Genomic DNA, 21,553 nt, shown 5'->3' with positions numbered 1-21,553 from the left:
AAATCCCCACGAACCACCCCCCCCAGCACACTCAGAGTCCGATGCATGACCGGTTCACCTAACGGCCAGTCCGTTGTCGCAGTCAGACCCCACAAGCTGGATGTTGATTGCGCCGCTGCATCAGAGTGTGTCACAACGGCGTCTGGTGCTGATGACTTATCTGGGCTGCCACCTTCGGGTCTGCTCGTCCAGTCTGAGGCTGACTCGCAGATGTCCGCTATGCTTTCCAGGGCTGCTGTGAGCACCAGGCTGGACTGGAATCTTCCGTAACCCAACACTTGGGTAGTCCTGACCCCAACGTGCTGCAGGAACTTCACTCTGCCACCGGCCTCGCTCTCAGAGCCACGAAGGTCACTCGGGCAGGCAATGGTCACCCTCATGGTCCAGAAACATCACCTATGGCTAAACATGGTCAGATGCGTAATGTTGACAAGGCTTGCTTTCTCAACGCCCTCGTCTCCCAGCTTGGCCTCTTCGGCGACACCGTCAACGACTTTGCCCAGGAGTCTTCGGCGGTAAGGAGGCAGACGGAAGCGATCTCGCACATCATGCCAGGGTGCAGCCCCAGCACGGTCCACGCCCAGTCAACCCACCAAGGGTGTCCACCTGCATCCAAGCAAGAGGCTGCTCTGCCTCAACCCGAGCCCAGCTCTCAGCCCCAGCGTCAAGCACCTCGCAGTTGGCGCATGCCCCCCCATCTCCAGGACTTCCTCTAGGACCCAGAAGACTCCTAAGCACTCCTGAGACGGAAGACCCAGGGAGTCAGACGTTTGTTCTGGAGCTGGTACCAAGACCAGGGCCGACAGGAAAATCCTTGTTTTCCCACATTGTTAATAAAAGAGCGATTTCCTCACTTCCTGGGTCATCTTGCTGGTCCGCACCATTCTCACGGCACCCCGGCACTAAAAATCACAGTCCCGGTTCCCCGGACGTAGTTACTTCACCTCTGGACCTGCGACTGCCCATCCCCGGTGGGCCGGCACTGATGAGTTCCGAGGATGTCTTCACAGGACCTCCTCCCCAGTCTCTAACCCGCCCCCCTGGGGCAAGGTAAGTGCTTTGAGTCTTTTCCCAGCACCCAAGCCTCAGTACGCACTTTTGCATCCCGACGAGTTATTACCCGCTCCACCCCGCTGCGAAGCCCCAACCGGTACATCAAAAATGATTGTCCCCTTAGTGCCCCTCGCACAGAGCTTGGACACATGGCTTTTGCTGTCCAACCCATCGCACTGGTTGACCAGACCATCTGACTCGTCTACGCGATTCAATTATCCAGGCTCCCGCCTCGTTTCAGTGGTATTCACTCCACTTCGATGCGCGGTGAAAACGTCATCACTTATGGGCAGAGATTACAACTCTGCTACTCAAGGACACGATAGAGCCTGTCCCTCCAGCCGAGATGAAGAAGGGTCTCTACAGCCCTTACGTCATTGTACCCAAAAAAGACGGTGGGTTGCGGCCAATCTTGGACCTGCGAGTCCTCAACCAGGCTTTACACAACCTCCCGTTCAAAATGCTCACACAGAAACAGATTTTAACCTGCGTTCGGCATCAGATTGGTTCGCAGCAGAAGACCTCAAGGACGCGTACTTCCTTGTCTCCATTCTGCCTCGACATCGACCCTTCCTACGGTATGCGTTTCAGTACAAGGTCCTCCCCTTCGGCCTGTCCCCTTGTGTCTTCACCAAGGTCGCAGAGGCAGCCCTTGGCCTGCTACGGGAATTGGGCATCCGCATACTCAATTACCTTGATGACTGGCTCATTCTTGAGAGTTAATATAAGCTCACAGGGACCAGGTGCTCAGGCACCTCAGCCGTCTAGGGCTTCAGGTCAACTGGGAAAAGAGCAAGCTCTCCCCTGTTAGCCTCAGGTCTCAATTACAGCGTGCCTCACAAACAAGCGTACATGGCATATGGCCTATGGCATCCTTGGCCGTGGCCCTCGGGTTGATTTATATGAGACCGCTTCAGCACTGGCTCCAGACTCGAGTCCCGAGATGAAATTGGAGTTCTTCCTGGTCTGAAGACCTGCAGAGATGCGCAGTTTGGTCAGTGCTTTCATTCCTGCAAGAGAGGTTGGAGGGAAGGCTGTCCCCCTCCACCTTGAAGGTGTATGTAGTCGCTATTATGGCCCACCAAAACGCAGTGGACAGCAGGTCCTTGGGTAATCACGACTTGATTATCAGGTTCCTTTGAGGTGCCCGGAGGCTGAATCCTCCCCGGCCAAGTCTGTTCCCCTCCTGGGATCTCTCAGTGGTCCTCTCGGGCCTTCAGAGACCCCGCTTTGAGCCACTTGACTCAGTTGAGCTCAAGGCCCTCTCCTTGAAGACGGCCCTCCTGATAGCACTAGCTTCCATCAAGAGGGTTGGGGACCTTCAAGCGTTCTCTGTCAGCGAAACTTGCCTGGAGTTCGGTCCGGCAGATACTCAAGTCATCCTAAGACCGCAACCGGGCAACATGCCCAAGGTTCCTAAGAACCCCTTCAGGGACCAGGTCGTGAACCTGACTCGACGAGAAGTGTGGCATCGTCATGGGCACTGGCCAACGGCACCTCCCTAAGCAAACATCTGCAGAGCAGCAGGCTGGGCAACACCCAATACCTTTGAGAGATTCTACAATCTCAGGTTTGAGTCAGTCTCGTCCCATGTTTTGTCAGGTCCGAGCCGGTAGAACTTGGTAATACGGAACAGACGACCGGGTGTTCCGCTTGCAGTTAGCACCCTTCATCCAAGTGATCCAGTGCGCTCTCTCTAGCTTCCTGGATGTTCTTCCTCCCTAGCCTTCTGACCTGCGAATTCAGCGGAGGAATTTGCAACCAGACCCACTATAAGCCTCAAGTGCTCTGTACTGAGTTAGGGTCCACAGGCCTAATTCCCTCTTCAGGCAACTCCCTGTGATGTATTTTCCGCGGTACGGTCCCCCTGTCGGCCGACCCGCATCTCCCTTGGGCAGTCCCTCTTCCCCCGGTCGCTGTTTGTAGAGCTCCTCCCTCACCAGGTAGGACCTGCCACCGTGCCACTTCCACGTGTGGCTTGACAACTCATGTGACGTATTAGCCACATGTCACCTCCCCCCAGTCTGGGCAGGATGTGGTCTCCGCAGGGTCTTTTCCCCTTGAAAAGAATAGGAACGGAAAAGATTGCCTTCCCCGACGCATTTCGTCTCGTCTCGTTTCCTCCATCAGGGAATGGAGGTTACAAAATTAACCAAGATGTTTCATGGAAAAGAGCTGCGTTCAAGAGATACGAATCCCCCAAAAAAGTTCTCTCACTATTTACTCACCCTCATGCCATCCCAGATGTGTACGACTTTCTTTCTTCCGCAGAATTCAAATGATAAGAATATTTTAGCTCTGCAGGTCGTCACAATGCAAGTGAATGGTGGTGACCAGACCTCAGAAGGTCGAAAAAGCACATAAAGGCAAAAAGTAATCCATAAGACTTCAGGGGTTTAATCAGGGGTTTAATCAATGTCTTCTGAAGCAACATGATAGGTGTGAGTGAGAAACAGATCAATATTTTTTGACCTAAAATCTCTATTTCCACAGAAAATTAAACAACATACAGGTTTGGAAAAAAATAAGGGAGAGTCTACACCTTCATAAAGCACTTTTCTCATAAATGGCTTTGCAGGTACTCAGCAGAGGGCAAAGTAGCAATGCTTTTGAACCCATAACCTCGTGTCTGTGTGTTTGTGAGCACATTATAGTAACACTCCAAGGAGTGATGTCATCATGTGACATGAAAAGTATTGGCAGAAACACAACCTCATGGGTAACTCCCATGTTGAGTTGCACTAACTGGAGTACACAGAGGCCCTCCACTGCATTTCACTTCAATCACAGACCTACAGCATCTAACAGAAGACTGCTAAATAGTAATAAGCTCTGCTGCCAGAAGCTGTTTCTTCATAAATGATCTCAAACTAAAATTAAAATTACAGTTCCCTAAAAAATGTAAGTTCCGTCATTATTTGCTCTCCCTCATGTTGTTCCAAACCCATATACTGTTATTTTTTGGAACAGAGACCACATACAGTACATCCACAGTCAATTATTTTCTTTGAAAACCCTGTTTTCAGTTTCCTAACTTTTTTGTTTTGAAGTAATGAAGAGTGTTTTCAAAAATTCTCTTTTTCGAGTCTAGGAAAACGGCATTCTAGTGTTGATGAGAGGTGTAAATGTAGTGAAATTAATGTTTTCAAATGAAAACAGACTAGTGTGGAGGTGGCTAGAGATTTAAGAGCTACAGTGGAAGGTAAGATGTTCATGCATAACGATTAAACAGTTTGTCTGTCAAAAAAAAACCTAGCAAGTGGCTTCTGAGGTCTTGGAAGATAGCACGAGGGCCGGGCGATATATAAAATATTCACAATATGGTTTTAATAATTTTGGTGAGGATATAAAGTTAAGCAATTTTGTGAATATTACGATTATTTTAATGTGCTTTTTATTTGGTAATAAAATTTCATAAAGATTGCATCAGTAGACCAATTTCACGATCATTCAGGGCTGCACAATGAATCAAAATAACATAAAAAATGTCATTTGGTCATATGTGATTATTAAACTACAACTTCTTTCTTGTGAAAGAAAAGTACTCCAGGTTCAAGCATTCATGCAATTACAAACCTTAGTTACCACTACAAGTTATTATGCACATCTACTAACATGGCATAGTTTTACAGAGAAGGAGGAGATGACAGTGTTTCACTGACTTGAAAACTGTTAAATACACACTACAATTTCAGTGTCAAAATAAAAGCTCCAGGTAAAGGTGAAATTAATCAGACATAAATATATTACATGCAAATAAAACAAATTTGATCCTTAAAACTATCATGCTAATTCAGTATTATATTAATAAACTTGACTGGGTCCCACAGTAATAAATTAGTCTTAAGCAATATTCAACTGGGTTCCAAAAAAATACGTTGTTTTTGCACACCTTGTTCATTCACACACAATGTTTCAGTAAAGATATATGGTAATATATATATAAAGGTAAATAATGTATTTTTTTTTTTACTACTATGCAATAATACATTTATGTAAATAAAATAGAAATATAAAAGTGCATATAATGGAAAAGATGAAATCATATTCTCCCTTCTGTTCATTTAGTAAAAGCACTTGGATACATGCCTTCTTTATCTTTAAATAGATTTGTATTCAATGACTGTAAAATATTGAATATACAAAAATAACTTTTCCAATGGTGGTGGTGTAGTGGGCTAAAGCACATAACTGTTAATCAGAAGGTCGCTGGTTCGATCCCCACGGCCACCACCATTGTGTCCTTGAGCAAGGCACTTGCTCCGGGGGATTGTCCCTGTAATAAATGCACTGTAAGTCACTTTGGATAAAAAGCGTCTGCCAAATGCATAAATGTAAATGTAAATGTCAATAGGCTAAAAAAATTGCGAGATATTCTTTTTGTATCCATATCACCCAGCCCTGTTTCAGGCAGGCTGAAGATATGAGCAAACAATGAGATAAAGAACCCAAGTGCAGCTTTATATAGACATCCAAAGTGAAAACAAAACAGAAATATAACCTAGAATAAAAGACATGACTATAACTAAAACTAGGCTCGACTAAAGAATACAGATAGACCAGGAAGTGATGTTACAAACACAAAACTCGAAAAGGGACACAGCAAACAAGAGGGCTTGAGTACACAAGAGCTAACAAGGTAACAAGACACAGCTGGGATGCAATCAGGGAAAGAACAAAGAACAGAACTATGACAAAAGACCAAAACTACATTTCTAAATAAAAGTCCAAAGACGGACACAACAGGACATGTTACAATAGCATACAAGTCAAATGAACTACTTTTATGGGGCTTTTTGGAGCTTAGCAGACGTGATCTATAAATTCATGTTTTGTGTTCCACGGAAAACGAATGAACAAAATGCAGGTTTGGAACAACATGCGATTGTGTAAATAGTGAGAGAATTTACATTTTCAAACTATTCATTTAAAATGCCAGGCTTTAAAACTACATTCGCTATTCGCTTATTTAAAAAATAAAAATAAAATTGAGGGGTGTGGCAGGGTAGAGGGCGGGGCCGGGTCGTGATCATACACACCCGGTCCCTTATCAGGCAAATTAAGCCTCCGAGAGGGATAAAGGCCGATGACAGACGGTGGTGCGAGGAGAGAGAGATAGTTTACGGACATGTCCACCATGTGTGTGTTTGTCTTTTGTTTAAGTTTTATATTAAACCATTATTTATATTGAAAAGCCGGTTCTCGCCTCCTCCTTTCCATCGATCCCTTTACAAGGGGTATTTGGGCAAGAAAATTCAAAGTGCTATGTGAAGAGTAATCGGTTTGAGTTTTCCAGTGAATCGCAGAAATATCATGAAGCTGAAAACATGAATAAAAATCAGATATGAACGCAGCGCCTAAGTGGAGATCCTCAATCTCATGCATGCAGAGCTGCAGACAAGCTTTAAAACAGTCTGTTAAAGAAGCTCTAGTGTTTTACTGATTTTTTATGCTTTTTATTATTTCTGAACTAAATAAAGGCATCACATTAGCCTTTTTTTTTTTTGAACGTCCATGCAGCTGTATTGAAACAAATTCAAACTTGCTACATTGTGATTAAGACACAAATAAACAAATCAATGTAAATGAGTTTAATACTATAAGAATAGAATTAACTAATCACAATAATACTGCAAAACAACAAGTTTGACTTGTACATTTTGTCTGTGGAAAAAAAAAGGAAAATAAAAAACACTTTAGGCTACAGATTTGATTAATTCCTTTGCATAATATTCAAAGGATGATGAATGTTTTTAATCTTTCTCCTCAAAGCACCAGAGTATTTTAAGGAAACTATAGAAAGTTTTACATGAATTATGGCTATATTAGCCTATAAAAGAAATTCACCTCAGAAAATATAGTGTTCTACCTCAGCACTAATGTAACCCTGTTATATTTATCCATGTAATTCTCATGTGCTTTCTGATCTGTGTGATCTCCAGAAGACACAAGATTTTAGTCTTCAAGATTACTCCAAGTCAAGCTCAAGTGTTGGATAGGGAGGGATTCAAACAAACTCCTAAGCCTAACTTGAATGTATCAGACATGAATGATACCTCTTATATCACTTTCTAATCAATCAGACTTTCGGTTTTTATTTAGCAGATAAATTCCAGGCAAACCTCCATTAGAACAAGCAACCTCTAAACTTCCCATAAAATCATTATACACAAACAGCACATAAATGGTTGAAGGCAGTGATAGGATTGGTCATGCGCTACCTTTGGAAACAGACTGAAATTATTTTGCATCAAAACCTGTATAAAGTTCATTCACCGCATCAATTCGACTTAAATCTCTCAAGTCTTTGTTAAGCCAAAGCACATTAAAATAACCGGCAGTGACACAGTAAAGTGTTTTCATGTTGCTACTAACTTCGAAAAGGGTCTTTTACATTTATTATGAAGGAATGCACTCACACAAAACAGTCCATCAGTGTTGTTGTAATTAAATTCCTATATTGTGTGCTTCTAAGACAGGGTCCATTGTCTCCATTGCCCTGCCTGTGTGTGTATGTGTAGAGTTGATTACAGTCAATTACAGTTAGTTCCATTGTTTATCACTGCATCAGTGAGCAAGAGCGTGAGCCACGCAGTCCTGAAACAGGCAGTCTGCCACACTCCACCTACTTACTGCATCTGTCTCACTGAGTGTGGTAATACTTTTCACTGGTGGAACTAAGACTGCAAAAAATTTATGATATTCACAGTACTAGGTGCTCTAAAATCATTTGGGTGCAAACTCAGTGGCCCCAAAAAGTATTTGGACACTTGCACACTTAACAATTTATAAATGTCATTGCATTGCATAACAAAATATCAACATAAATGGCGTCTGCAAACCAGTAGTGCAGAACCTCTTCTTCAGACTAAAGCTACATCCCACATTGCATTCTTCAGCTCTATTGTATGCCATTTTGCAGTATAAGTAGTGCGAAAAGTGTCTTCATACTGAAACATTGTGGTGTCGCTGTTTCCTGTTCCTGTTCCAGTTGCTGTTAGTGCTTTAGCTCGAATCTGTGTTTGTAGCCTGCTAGCCAGCTTAAAATTGCTTCTTTCTATTTTTAGCGTTTAATCTTTAATCTCTCTAATTTTTTTTACTCTCGCTTTTATACTTTTTAACGCAATACAACAACGTGCATTTTAAAACCCACACCTGCCTTCTACTTTTATCATGATTAAACTGCGTGCTATACCGCACGCATTTTTACGTGGATCATTGCATCGATCTCAAGCCGTTGGTGATCAGGAACCAGCACCACAACAAAAATTACATGAGGGATTCACATTGATCTCAAACCCCGCTAATCAAAAACCACAACAAACAATTGCGGTAACTCATGGAATCACCTCACGTTATTGCTAATTGAACCACATATCACATGTTTACTATAGCTTCATCTGTCAGCCGTGAGGGATTTGCTAAAGGTAAAGAATTAGTCAAGCTGACGAAGAAGATAAATGAGTTAAAGACACGCATCTGAACGCTTGTGAAGGTCAGTGAGAAAGAGAAGCTGGTAGATACGGTTTTGGATGCAGGTAGTACAGCAAGAAACACACACACTTTGGTTCCAGCTGTAGAGTCCCTGCAGCAGGGCGTTTGGGTGACATCTCGGCAGCATACTCGTAGGGCAAAGCGAGATCATTCTCTCATTCCTGTTAGGATTTCCAATCGATTCTCCCCACTCAGTGATGCACCCACTGAGAATCATGTTGAAAGCGCCTTTGTTATTGGTGGCTCTATTGTAAGGAATGTGTAAATAGAGACTCCAGCCACTATTGTTAAATGCATTTCAGGTACCAGAGAAATCAGACATCAGATCAAATTTACAAGTGCTGGCTAATGCTAAACGTAGATTTTCTAAGATTGTTATTTATCTCAGCACTAACTATGTCCTGCTTTGCCAGTTAGAGATCACTAAAGATAATGTTAAAGAGGTGTGTGAACTTGCAAAAATTGTGTCAGACACTGTAATATGCTCTGGCCCCCTCCCTGCTCATCCTGGTGGTGAGGTTTATAGTAAATTAGTGTCACTGAATAGCTGGATGTCTGAGTGGTGTCCAGAGAATAGCATAGGATTCATAGACAATTGGAAGAGTTTTTGGGAAAGACCTGACCTGCTAAATAGAGACTGACTCCCTCTAGGGAAGGTGCCACTCTCTTGTCTGGTAATATGGCTCATAGACTTAACTGTGATTGTATATGACTAACAGGGGCCCAGGTCAGGAAGCAGACAAACTGGCTAATCCCAACATCAGCTAGCTCTCACAGGTCACATATACTACAACACATAGAGAATGAATCACCTACAGAATATATCATATAGAGACTGTGTCTGTTCCCAGAACTACTAAACACAAAACCCTCATCAAGTCATTTTGAAAATATTTATTGATGTCAAACTTGAAAATAACAACAAACAAAAAAACTGAAGCTAAACATCATATAAAGATAGGGCTACTACACATTATATCACTTTCATCCAAATCACTAATCGTAAATGAAATTATTACAGATCATAGTTTGGATTCGCACTTTTTTTACTGAAACATGAATTAAAACGATGAATATATTAGTTTAAATGAGTCTACTCTAGTTATTGTTATAAACATAAGCCTCATCTGAAGAGAAGGAGGTGTAGCTACAATTTACAGTGATATTTTTAGTGTTATTCAAAGGTCTGGATATAAGTTTAATTATTTTAAACTGATAATGCTTAATGTGACATCATCAGCTATAAATATATACAATATATGCAACAATAACTTGCAATAATATATACAGTAGACCACCAGGGACATATTCTGAATTCCTTCTAGAATTTGCAGATTTTCTGTCAGATCTAGTAGTTGCTGTGGATAGAGCTTTAATCGTTGGTGACATCAACATCCAAATAGATAACAAAAATACACTGGGATTAGCATTTATCGATATTCTCAACTCTGTTGGGTTTAGACAAAATATGACAGGTCCAACACATCGGCAAATCATACGCTAGATCTAATTTTGTCATACAGAATTGATGTTGATAATATATCACCATGGTACAATGTTCCCACTCATACTCTCAAGAGAGCAGCTCGGAAAATGGAGCATAAGTGGAAGAATATAAAATTAGATGTATTAACTGCCAGGTCTGCATATTTGAGCAAACTCATAGAAAATAACCACAACAATCCTAGGTCTTTATTCAGTAATGTGGCTAAATTGGTTAGGAATAAAACTTCGATTGAACCAGATTTTCCATCGCAGCATAGTAGTAATGACTTTAAGAATTTCTTTACTGATAAAAACAAAATCATCAGAAACAAATTGGAATTACGCATCCATTTGCCACAGCACCCCAGAAGAATAAAATGATTCCCTATGAGCAATTTAAAATTACTTTACATTAAAAAGTTACATTGCTTTACATTAGCTACCTGTTAATTTTCATATTAATTTTACAATTCAGTTAATTACTTACAAAGCTATGAATGGTGTAGATCCAAAGTACTTAAGTGACCTTATATCAAGCTATAATCCATCGCGTTCACTATGATCACAAAACTCTGGTCGGTTAACAATACAGAGAATATCAAAATCCACAAAAGGAGGGATATCATTTTCATATTTGGCTCCTAAGCAAAGAAATAGTCTTCCTAGCAGTGTTCAGAACTCAGACACAGTCTCTCAGTTTAATTCTAGACTAAAGACTTATCTATTCTGCCAGGAATGCACCTAATTTATCCCTCAATTCATAGTTGTGCTGCTTTAGTTAGGTCTGCCGGAATCAGAAACACTTCTCTTTATCGTTATCCCTGCTTTAAAATGAATGGCATCTATGCTAATTTTATTCTATTTCTTTCCCTGTCTAAACCTCTGGATTATACCAGAGCCTGCCAGATCCATGTCACTGAGTGATGATGACCAACTGCAGTTGTGCCAGCCTTCACAGAGGATGAATTGATGCAAACTCAAAGACATGGGATCCATCATGAGCCACTGTCCGAAGCAACATGAGCCACTCATTCTATGAACACACAGATTGCCCCTTGCATGGCCATGGCACGCATGCTTCTCGGAGATTGACTCCCACTGCTGAAGCCAGTGCTGTGATCCTTGACATTCTTCAGCTCAGAGACTATTTATATTTTGTGAATAATTCCTTTGAACTGTTCCTCTGCTTTTGAGTCTGTTTGTCTCGCTATCGCTCGTTACACATTTTCACTTGATAATGCAGCATCAAGCAAATATTAATTCTCAATTCATAACGTAATGCAAATATGCATAAATTTGTGTCAATGTGCACCAATTTTTTATGTAACAGAACAATTTGTTCTTAATTCAAAAGGCAATTCAAATATGCATTCTCATTTCATAGTGCAACACAAATACGCAAGCTCAATTCATGACGCAAAGCAAATATGCGTTCTCAATTCATAACGCAATGCAAATATCCATTCTAAAATCATAATGCAATGCAAATATGCATTCTCAATTCATAACATAACTCAAATATGCATTCTCAATTCAAAATGCAATGCAAATATGCATTCCCGTTTCATAATGCAACACAAATATGCATTCTCAATTCATAATTCAATGCAAATATGCATTCTTAAATCATAACACAACGCAAATATGCATTCTCAATTCAAAATGCAATGCAAATATGCGTTCTCATTTCATAATGGAACAAAAATATGAATGTTTAATTCATGATGCAAAGCAAATATGCATTCTCAATTCATAACAACTAAAATATGAATGTTTAATTCATGATGCAAAGCAAATATGTGTTCTCAATTCATAACGCAATGCAAATATCCGTTCTAAAATCATAATGCAATGCAAATATGCATTCTCAATTCATAACGCAGTGCAAATATATGTTCTCAATTCATAACGCAAGGAAAATATAAATTTTGAATTCATAACGCAGTGCAAGTATGCATTGTCAATTCATAATGCAAAGAAAATGTGCATTGACAATTCAGAACACAGAGTAAATATGCTTTCTAAATTCATAAAGCAACGCAAATATGCATTCTCAATTCATTACACAACTAAATTATGCATTAATTAATAATAATACAAAGTAAATATCTCCGCTTCCATGTTCAGTTTTCTCTTTCATGGCAGAGCAACAGTTTGAGCAGAATCTTGCTGCGCAAATGAGATATTTAGCATGCAAAAGAACAACACATCTGAGTTAATGGCAGTGAATGTTCGCTTTCGATGCATTGGCCAAACCTTCGCATCTGCTATTGAATGCAGTATTTGCGTAAAGTACAGTATGCTTCCGGCCAAGCTATGAACATGTTCCACTAACAATTGACAACCAGAAAGTGTGCTTGTCTGTACTTGCCACTAGGTTTGATATGTTGTTGACTAATACAATGACATTTATAAATGTTTAAGTGTGGCTTAAGTGTCCAAATTGTTTTGGAAGCCCACTAGAGTTTCCTAAAAAAAAAAAAGTGAAACGCTAAATTCAGTAGATTTTTTTTCATGTTTTGTAGTGTATCTAAACAATTGACACTGGATGACTTTCATGGCCCACTGAATAGATCTTGAGATTATTCAAAAAGAGGCATGAAGGCGCTCTCACAAAGACCTTTGCACTGCGAAATTCCATCGGCGAATTACAGTCTCAATGGGAATCTGCGTGATCGTTAATTTAGCACGATGGACTTCCGATGGTGAAGAATTTACCCTTGAGGATTTTGCGTGGAGTTCAAGTTTAGTAATCTTTGACAGGTGAAATCGCAGTGTTGACCAATAGGAAATTGTTTGTTTAGCGGTGACCTCTGTGTGGGTGGAGCTTTGTACACAACTACACTGAATATTCACAATGGACAAGGAAATCATTTAAGTGAGTTTCTTTTTAACTTCACTCTCCCAGAGTATAAAGTGCAGCATAAAAAGAGGCTGCTTGGCACTTATTTTGTTGCTTATTTCACACGCCCTAAACATCCACCAATGCGTTCTTCGCCCGCGGAATTTTGCCGTTCAAAAGTATGATGAAAAAAAAATGTGCCTTTAGCCTACAATATGGTTATTTAATATATAAACCCATTTTTATTTATTTTTCAGAAAGTATGTGCTGTATCGTGATATAAAATTACTTATATCAGGCCATAAGATTTTGATCGGTGTCTTGAGTGAGAACTCCAACATGGTCCATAGACTCTCACCCACTGGCTTCTAAAACTAGTTTAAATTAAATCCATGTTACTTAAATACACCATTACATCACAGCCATGAATCATTTAGTACATTTGCTTGCTCATTCTAGAAAGCCGTTTGGACCGTTTTCCCGCAACAGAAATGTTTTATTTAACGCATATATCTGCTAAAATTTCCTTTATTCAACTTTATGGAGTATATAGATGGCCTCAAAACTAATGGACATGGTCTAAAAAAAGTTACACAACTCTTGGTAACTCTTTTTAATGAACAATGTAAAAAGTAGTCCTACATTGTGTCAAGAAGGAAAAAGCGTTCTAACAGATCAAAATGGCACATTCAGCATAATACAATGATATCAAATCCACTGATGGAATACAATTGTTTCATTCAAAGTATTTTGAATCAATGCCACACACTAGATTTGTACATATTCTAAAGAAAATGCTTGGTGCTTGCCTGGGCAAAAAGTCAACAAAACGATGGTAGGGTGTTGTGGGTGGTTGCCACACCATTGCTGTGTGTGGCTTTTAGTGTGTTGCTATATGGTTGCTGGGGTGATGTGGCCCAAGTAATGAAAGCCCACATTTAAGTCATGATATTCTGGTCCATAGATATGGTATAGGTCCCTGCTGTGGAGTATAAATTTAAAGGCAAATAGCACACCTCTCCCCAACAATCACACAATAGCTTAATTCATGATCGTAGCACAAACGGCACCGGAAAAGTTACAAGTTAAAGTTTAATACTTACAATAAAATAATTTAGCACAAACTGCAGTTACTGTTTATAGATGTAGGCTCTTGCGTTTCATATAAACCTTTCTAATTTTTAATACTGAAATGACAGACTGATGCAATTTTATTAGTTTTATTATCAAGACCTTATTCTGGCTTAGGGGTGAATCAGGCATTAACTTTCTTTTGCCTCCTAAATTACCTTCTGGCGAGCATGAATAGTTAAAACCAATCAAAATGGTGAGATCATCTTTACTACAGTGGACCATTAAGTCAAGCTGTAGGCTAAATGTTCTTTGAGCATAATTTAATTACTATACAGTCAACTTTATAATAAGTGAACATCTGCTTTATTCTTGCAGGCTTCTTTTGTGGTCCTGGTGTGAACATTGAATCCCCAGAGCAGAGTGAGCTTAATTTATTCTTCATTGCTGGGGTCGATGCTAGACTCTCTGTTCAAAACCTAGTGAGACAGCATTTTATGATTTTATAGGTGTGCTTCCAATGTGAAGGCTGTTCAAAAATGTAGGCAGCATTATTAGTATGTTACCATCTAGGATAGATTTTCACAAAAATGTAAGCCAGCATCTTACAAATCATTTGAAAGGAAGCAATCCCAGTTAAAAACCTTGTTCAAGAGACAAGTCAAGGGAAATATTGTTTCTAAATATTTTGTTCATTTAATAGTTAAAAAGATCAATCTAATTAAAGGGATAGCTCACCCAAAAATTTTAATTCTCTCATCATTTGCTCACCCTCATGCCATCCCAGATGTGCATGACTTTTTTTCTTCTGCTGAACACAAACAAAGAATTTTAGAGAAATATCTCAGCTCTGTAGGTCCATTCAATGCAAGTGAATGGTGACCAAATCGTTGTAGCTCCAAACATCACATAAAGGAAACAATGAAGGCCTTTTTTTACTGTAAATATTCACTTTAACTTTCAATTTCAGATGTGAAAGTGAAACTAAACAGGCACCACATGTGACTTTCAGATGTAAAAGTTAAAATGGAGATTTAGAGTAAAAAAGGACTTAAATATGTATCTGTTTCTCACCCACACGTATTATATTGCTTCTGAAGACATGGATTTAACCACTGGAGTCTTATGGATTACTTCATTGTTTTCTTTATGGGATGTTTGGAGCTACAAAGATTTGGTCACCATTCACCATTCACTTTCACGTTGTATGGACCTACAGAGCTGAGATATTCCTCTAAAAATCTTTGTTTGTGTTCAGCAGAAGAAAGAAAGTCAACCACAGCTGGGATGGCATGAGGGTGAGCAAATTATTAGATAATTAAAAAAGATTTGGTGAATTATCCCTTTAATAATTTACTATTTTATACAATGTTTGAGTGTGCTGAGTATTTTTACACGTATTAGCTTGTTTGCTTAACAACATGATACTCTATTGGGATCAATTTGCGAGTAGGGTCTCCCATTCGCTTAGTTTAAGAGGCGCTTTTCCTGTGGCTCACAAAGTTGCATTCCAAGTGATTCACTTATGAGGTTACATTTGAGCTAGGATGCTGTTTTAAAATATTTTTGCCCATTTAGGCAGAAGAAAGCAAGGCAGCTCACTATGTTTTGTAATAGAGCTAGAGAAAAATAAATCTCAGTGACTATACTTACTACTTTAGTATTCTTAAAGAGACTGGATCTTTCTACCCACCCCGAGGAGAGGTCATTTTGACTTGGAAGGGAAAACAGCTGTTACTGGGCATTAGATGTACTTTGTTGAGTCTTTTTGTAAAGCCTGTAATGTTTAAGCTATGAGCATATGCTATGAGAATGTAAATAAACAATTATAAGGCAGTTGAACTTTGAAAATGTTGTGGACTGAAGAGAAAACCAGCCTGATCTGTTTTTTTTTCTAATTTTGTTTTGCAAAATTATATTACGTGGTTTAGGGATGAACGATTTGGACAAACATCGGATTGCAATAATTTTGAAACAATTGCGATTTGAACTGTGATATGTTAAACATATTACAAAACATACTGTATGTGTGATTCCTTTTAACCTAAATTAAACCATGTTTTGCCCATGCTTTACTGCCAACTGGTAATACTGTTTTGGAGGGGGGGTCAGTTCACTTTTCAACATAATTTTTTTGAAACCCATCCATCCATCCATCCATCCATCCATCCATCCATCCATCCATCTTCAACCGCTTATCCGAAGTCGGGTCGCAGGGGCAGCTGCTCCAGCAGGGGGCCCCAAACTTCCCTATCCCGAGCCACATTAACCAGCTCTGACTGCGGGACCCCGAGGCGTTCCCAGGCCAGTTTGGAGATGTAATCTCTCCACCTAATCCTGGGTCTTCCCCGAGGCCTCCTCCCAGCTGGACGTGCCTGAAACACCTCCCTAGGGAGGCGGCCAGGTGGCATCCTTACCAGATGCCCAAACCACCTCAACTGACTCCTTTCGACGCAAAGGAGCAGCGGCTCTACTCCGAGCTCCTCACGGATGACTGAGCTCCTCACCCTATCTCTAAGGGAGAAGCCCGCCACCCTTCTGAGGAAGCCCATTTCGGACGCTTGTACTCGCGACCTAGTTCTTTCGGTCATGACCCAACCTTCATGACCATAGGTGAGGGTAGGAACAAAAATTGACCGGTAGATCGAGAGCTTTGCTTTTCGGCTCAGCTCTCTTTTCGTGACAACAGTGCGATAGAGCGAGTGCAATACCGCCCCCGCTGCCCCGATTCTCCGGCCAACCTCCCGCTCCATTGTCTCCTCACTCGTGAACAAGACCCCGAGGTACTTGAACTCCTTCACTTGGGGCAATACCTCCTTCCCTACCTGGAGTACGCACTCCATCGGTTTCCTGCTGAGAACCATTTTTGAATTTTGAAACCCAGTCAACTTAAATATTATATTATTGCAATATTAATAATGTAAAGTTAAGAAATTATTATTGAAATATACTATTGTATAATAATAATAATGATCATTATTACTTATAATCATTTATAATTAATATTTAATAGTAATTTTTTAATTTACTATGCAGTCCCGGTAAACCCTCAAGCCTTTATTTCAGCGGAAGCTTTTATTATCGAAACTGAAGGGATGGAAGTTTCTGTTGTTTGTAGTTGAGTTGAAAACAGCATTTTATGCAGTGAAATGCTTTCATCTGCCTTGTTGTCAACATGTATGTTAAATGTATATAGTAAATTGTAGCAGCCAAACATAGAAGTATGTAAAATTACGCAAATGCGCTTCAAATAATGCACTCAACGCTTGTTAGCACCAAACCGAACACAGAGCACACAAGTCACTCATGGAAGCAGATAGGTAGAATTTGTGAGTATGGAGCACAGAACCACTCTGAAACCACATGAGTAATACACTGATCCTGCTTACATGTACTTAAGAAAGCACTACACGCTATAGACAAAACAGCCGTGCACATAGGCGCATCACAGCCGGCAGTGCATTGAGACTATTTATTTATTTAATTAAATCGCAACCCTCTCAGTTTGAAAATTGCACTGGGTCATATCGTGATTTCGATTTTATTTCAGTTAATCGTTCAGCCCTAATGTGGTTCCTTTGTGGCAGTCAGAATGTGAGATGACCACTGTTTGGCACTAAACATTTTCTCCTGAACCTACCTCTCTGCCCTACACCTTAGACCTAAACCTAACCCTAACCAATAGTGTCACAAAAACCAATTAAAAATTGAAAAACGTGATTGCTGAAGCAACCATGCTATTTTGTGGTGCATGTGTAGACTCACGTACTCTTTATGACTCCTACCCCGATCCTTTGCATAACAAGTGCAATGCTCTATCAGTTGAGCTACTGTGCAGTTTGATTACACTTGAACCAGCTTGTGTGAAACGCTTGTTATTTAGAGAGTCCATGGTTATTTGGATCTTTTCACAAATGGGCATAAGCTTTACAGTAATCTTGTCCATATTTCAACCTTGCATGTAGCGAGCAACCCATGCAATTTAAAGGAATATTTCGAGTTTAATACAAGTTAAGCTCAATCGACAGCATTTGTGGCATAATGTTGATTACAACAAATAATTTCTTTTTAAATGTGCCTTTAAAAAGCACTTATGTACAATGGAAATGAATGGGGCTAATCCGTAAATGTTGAAATACACACTGTTTCAAAAGTATAGCCACATGACATAAACAATGTGTGTTAACATGATTTTAGGGTAATAAAATCGCATACTAATTTTTTCTGTCTAAAGTAATATCCAGCTTTACAACTTACAATGTAAACACTAAAATTACGATTTAAACAATTTTATACCTCAAATAATACTCAAGTTTTAACAGAAAGATTAATGTACAGTAAGTGCTATTATAAAATAAGCTTCGCCTTTCTGTGTGGACCAACTGTGCTCAAAGACAAGAGCTTGTACGCTGTGATGCCTTTCCTCCTAGTGTCTTACAGATATTAGTCCTTCACATTTGAAGGAAGAAATTAGCTAAATGTGATGAAACTGATGATTTTCTCCCATCAAAAGAAACCAAACTACAAAACAAATTAGCATACAGACCATTGCAGTGAATCACATACAAAAATATGTATAAATAGTCAGCACTTTTGCTATTGCCGAGTATAAAACAGCAATTTTAGAAACAAACTATTTAATGACTGTTTATTGCATTAAAGTGTCTGCATTGAGGATTGGTCACAGATGTTGTTGCAATAAGATAGAAATGGCTCGAAGCTCATTCCTCCCCCAAAGCATGCAGTGACATCTTCCAGTCAATTTTTTTCTTTACAAAACAGCAAGAGTACATCAACAAAGAAACCAAAAGTATTCTCGTGTTAGGGTTTTTTTTTCTTGCCCCCCCAATACTTGTTAGCCAGTGGCTGAGCCAATTCTTGCTCATAATTCAAGATGATTTATCTGGCCAGCGAGCTTCTAAACTGTGGGATGTATTAGCAAGCAGATTGTAAAATGACATAAGAGGGCAGAGGGTTGTCTATCCCTTTTAAACACACATAAACTGCCTGAACTGAGCGTATTCAAATGATAAAATGACAGCACCTGCATCACCCAGAGAGGGAGAGAACATCACAAGCGAAAGAGGATGCGGAGGGAGGAACACGGGGGATGCAGCAGAAATCCAGCAGTCTTCTTACCTTGATAGGGAACATGTGACATGTTCCAACGGCATTGAACGTGCTCTTCTTGTCTCTTCACTTTCTCGGCATGCGAAAATATCCTTGAGTAGTCAATCGAGGTGGAAAAAAATCCCGTTTGCTCATGGACTGCGTCGACGCTGGAGCGATATTCCCGTTATGCGAATGGAAGATCATGAAAAATCAGCGTCCGTGATCGACAAGAGCCATTGGAATGATTGGAGCTAAGCGCGTGAAATTGTGTTCACATCATTTATCACACACGCGCGGAAAACAAGAGTAATGGAGAAGTGGATAACGGAGAGAGAGAGAGAGAGAGAGAGAGAGAGAGAGAGGGGGCGTTGAAGTGCGTGTGCGCGCGCGTTTTCAAGAGTAGTTCATTCTAAATGCACTGTGAGTACTTGTAATTGAGATGCACTCTTATAATCCCGACGCGCACACACATCATTTCAGAGTTACACACACCTCATAGAATCACATATTAATTTACACGCATCTCTCACATGCACATCTATGCCTTTATATACACAGTATTTACAAAAATAAAAAATAACTACAAAGTACAATGGTACTTTACCAATACAAATATATTCTTCGAAGTAGCCTACCTTGAGTCATGTAGCCTATTGTAAATACCATGGTATATAAATGGTATACTATTCTTTTACCATGTATTTTTACCCCTATTATAACCACAATCACTGTGCAGTGGTACCTCCACCAAACTTGGGTACTGAAGTACAACCCCAATTCCCAAAAAGTTGGGACCGTATGAAAAAGGCTAATAAAAACAAAAAAATTGGGATTTGTAAATTATATTCAATCTTTGCAAAATTGAAAACACTACAACTAAACATGATATTAAGTTTTGCCTTGTGAATTTCATTGTTTTTTATTATTATTATTATTTATTTATTTATGTACAGTCATTTCAAATCAGATGATTGCAACAAGCTCCAAATTGGAAGGACTTGGGGCATTTCAGTCTCTACAGTGCACAATATAGTTAAAAGATTCAAGGAATCTGGTCAAATCTCGGTGCGTAAAGGGCAAGATGAAAACCACTTCTGAATGTGTGTGATCTCTGATCCCTCAGACATCACTGACTTAAAAAACATCATGCATCTGTAATGGATTTCATGAACATGGTCTTGGGATAACTTTAGTAAACCTTTGTTAGTCAACACCACTCGCTGCTGCATTCACAGATGCAAGTTAAGTCTTTACTCTGCAAAGCAGAAGCCATACATCAACACTGTCCAGAAGCGCTGTCTCATTTTAGATGGAAAATAGAACAGTCGAACTGTGTTTATGGTCCGATGAGTCCACATTTCAAATAGTTTTTGAAAAACACAGCTGTCGTGTTCTCCAAGCATTCTTCAAAAGGACTATCCAAGCAGGTATAAGTGTCAGGTCCAAAAGCCAGTGTCTGTATGGGCCAAGGGTGTGTCAGTGCCCATGGCATGGGTAACTGGCACATCTATGAGGGCACTATTTATGCAGACATTTATGTACACATTTTTCCAGGGACGTCCCAGCATTTTCAGCAGGACAACTTCAGACACATACTGGCCGAATAATCAGAACATATGGGTGCTAGATTGGCCTGCCTGCAGTCCTGACCATCTCCAATTGAGAAAGTGTGGTGCATTATGAAGCGCACAATACGGCAATGATGACCCCATACAATTGTGCAGCCGAAGACCTGAACAATGTATGAATGGGGGGAAATTCAACTTTTAATCTTAACAAACTTGTGTCTTAAATGCCTAAATGAAGAAATGGTGATGTTTCACAGTGGTAAAACTCGACTGTCCCAATTTTTTTGGAGCGTGTTGCAATCATCTGATTTGAAATTACTGTACATTTCAAAAAAATTCAAAAAACAATGAAATTCACAAGGTAAAACATCCTATAATGTGTAGTTGTCATGCTTTTAATATAGCAATGGGTGAATATAATTTACAAATAACTTTTTGCTTTTATTAGCATTTTTCATACTGTTCCAACTTTATCGGAATTAGGGTTGTACTGTGGAATGCGTTTACATGAACGATTTTACACAGATAATGCGTAATAACCAGAAAATGCATAAAGTCACATAAACAAACCTTTTTAAGCAAAAATAGATCAGCACTTAGATTTGTTTCACTTGTAATGAAACACCTTTCCCAGCATTCTGGCCTATCCAGTGTGTGCATGTCTTGTGTGCATATCTGTTTATGTAAAAAACGATGAAAAAACAAAACAATTTTAAATATCACGTATAAGTAGGGCTATAAAACAATATCGATATATATCACGATAAAGAAAATCCACAATAAGCTTTTGAGAAATTTTCGATATTTACTGCGTGTCGCTAAAACACAAGCAGTTCGGCTTTCTCAGGCTGCGTTTCCACAAAATCTGCTCAAAGGCACTCACAGCGCTAGGAGAGAGCTTGCTCCGCACCGCTGCCAATCCTATGAT

At 39.8% G+C, this 21,553-nt stretch overlaps 1 protein-coding gene across 1 annotated transcript in view; it reads right to left on the bottom strand.

Moving 5' to 3' along the window:
- LOC127657499 (ras/Rap GTPase-activating protein SynGAP-like) overlaps positions 1-19,276 on the bottom strand; it is a 153,911-nt gene extending 134,635 nt beyond the window's left edge. Inside the window, 1 exon segment of the mRNA XM_052146311.1 lies at positions 19,085-19,276. Coding sequence (XP_052002271.1) covers positions 19,085-19,106 — 22 coding nt within the window. The 5' untranslated portion in view covers positions 19,107-19,276.
- Positions 19,277-21,553: the final 2,277 nt, after the last annotated feature.

The sequence above is a fragment of the Xyrauchen texanus genome, chromosome 17 (assembly GCF_025860055.1).
Source record: "Xyrauchen texanus isolate HMW12.3.18 chromosome 17, RBS_HiC_50CHRs, whole genome shotgun sequence".
Lineage (NCBI taxonomy): Eukaryota > Metazoa > Chordata > Actinopteri > Cypriniformes > Catostomidae > Xyrauchen > Xyrauchen texanus.
Note: the sequence above shows the minus strand (reverse complement) of the source record. Positions and strands in the feature narration are given on the sequence as shown.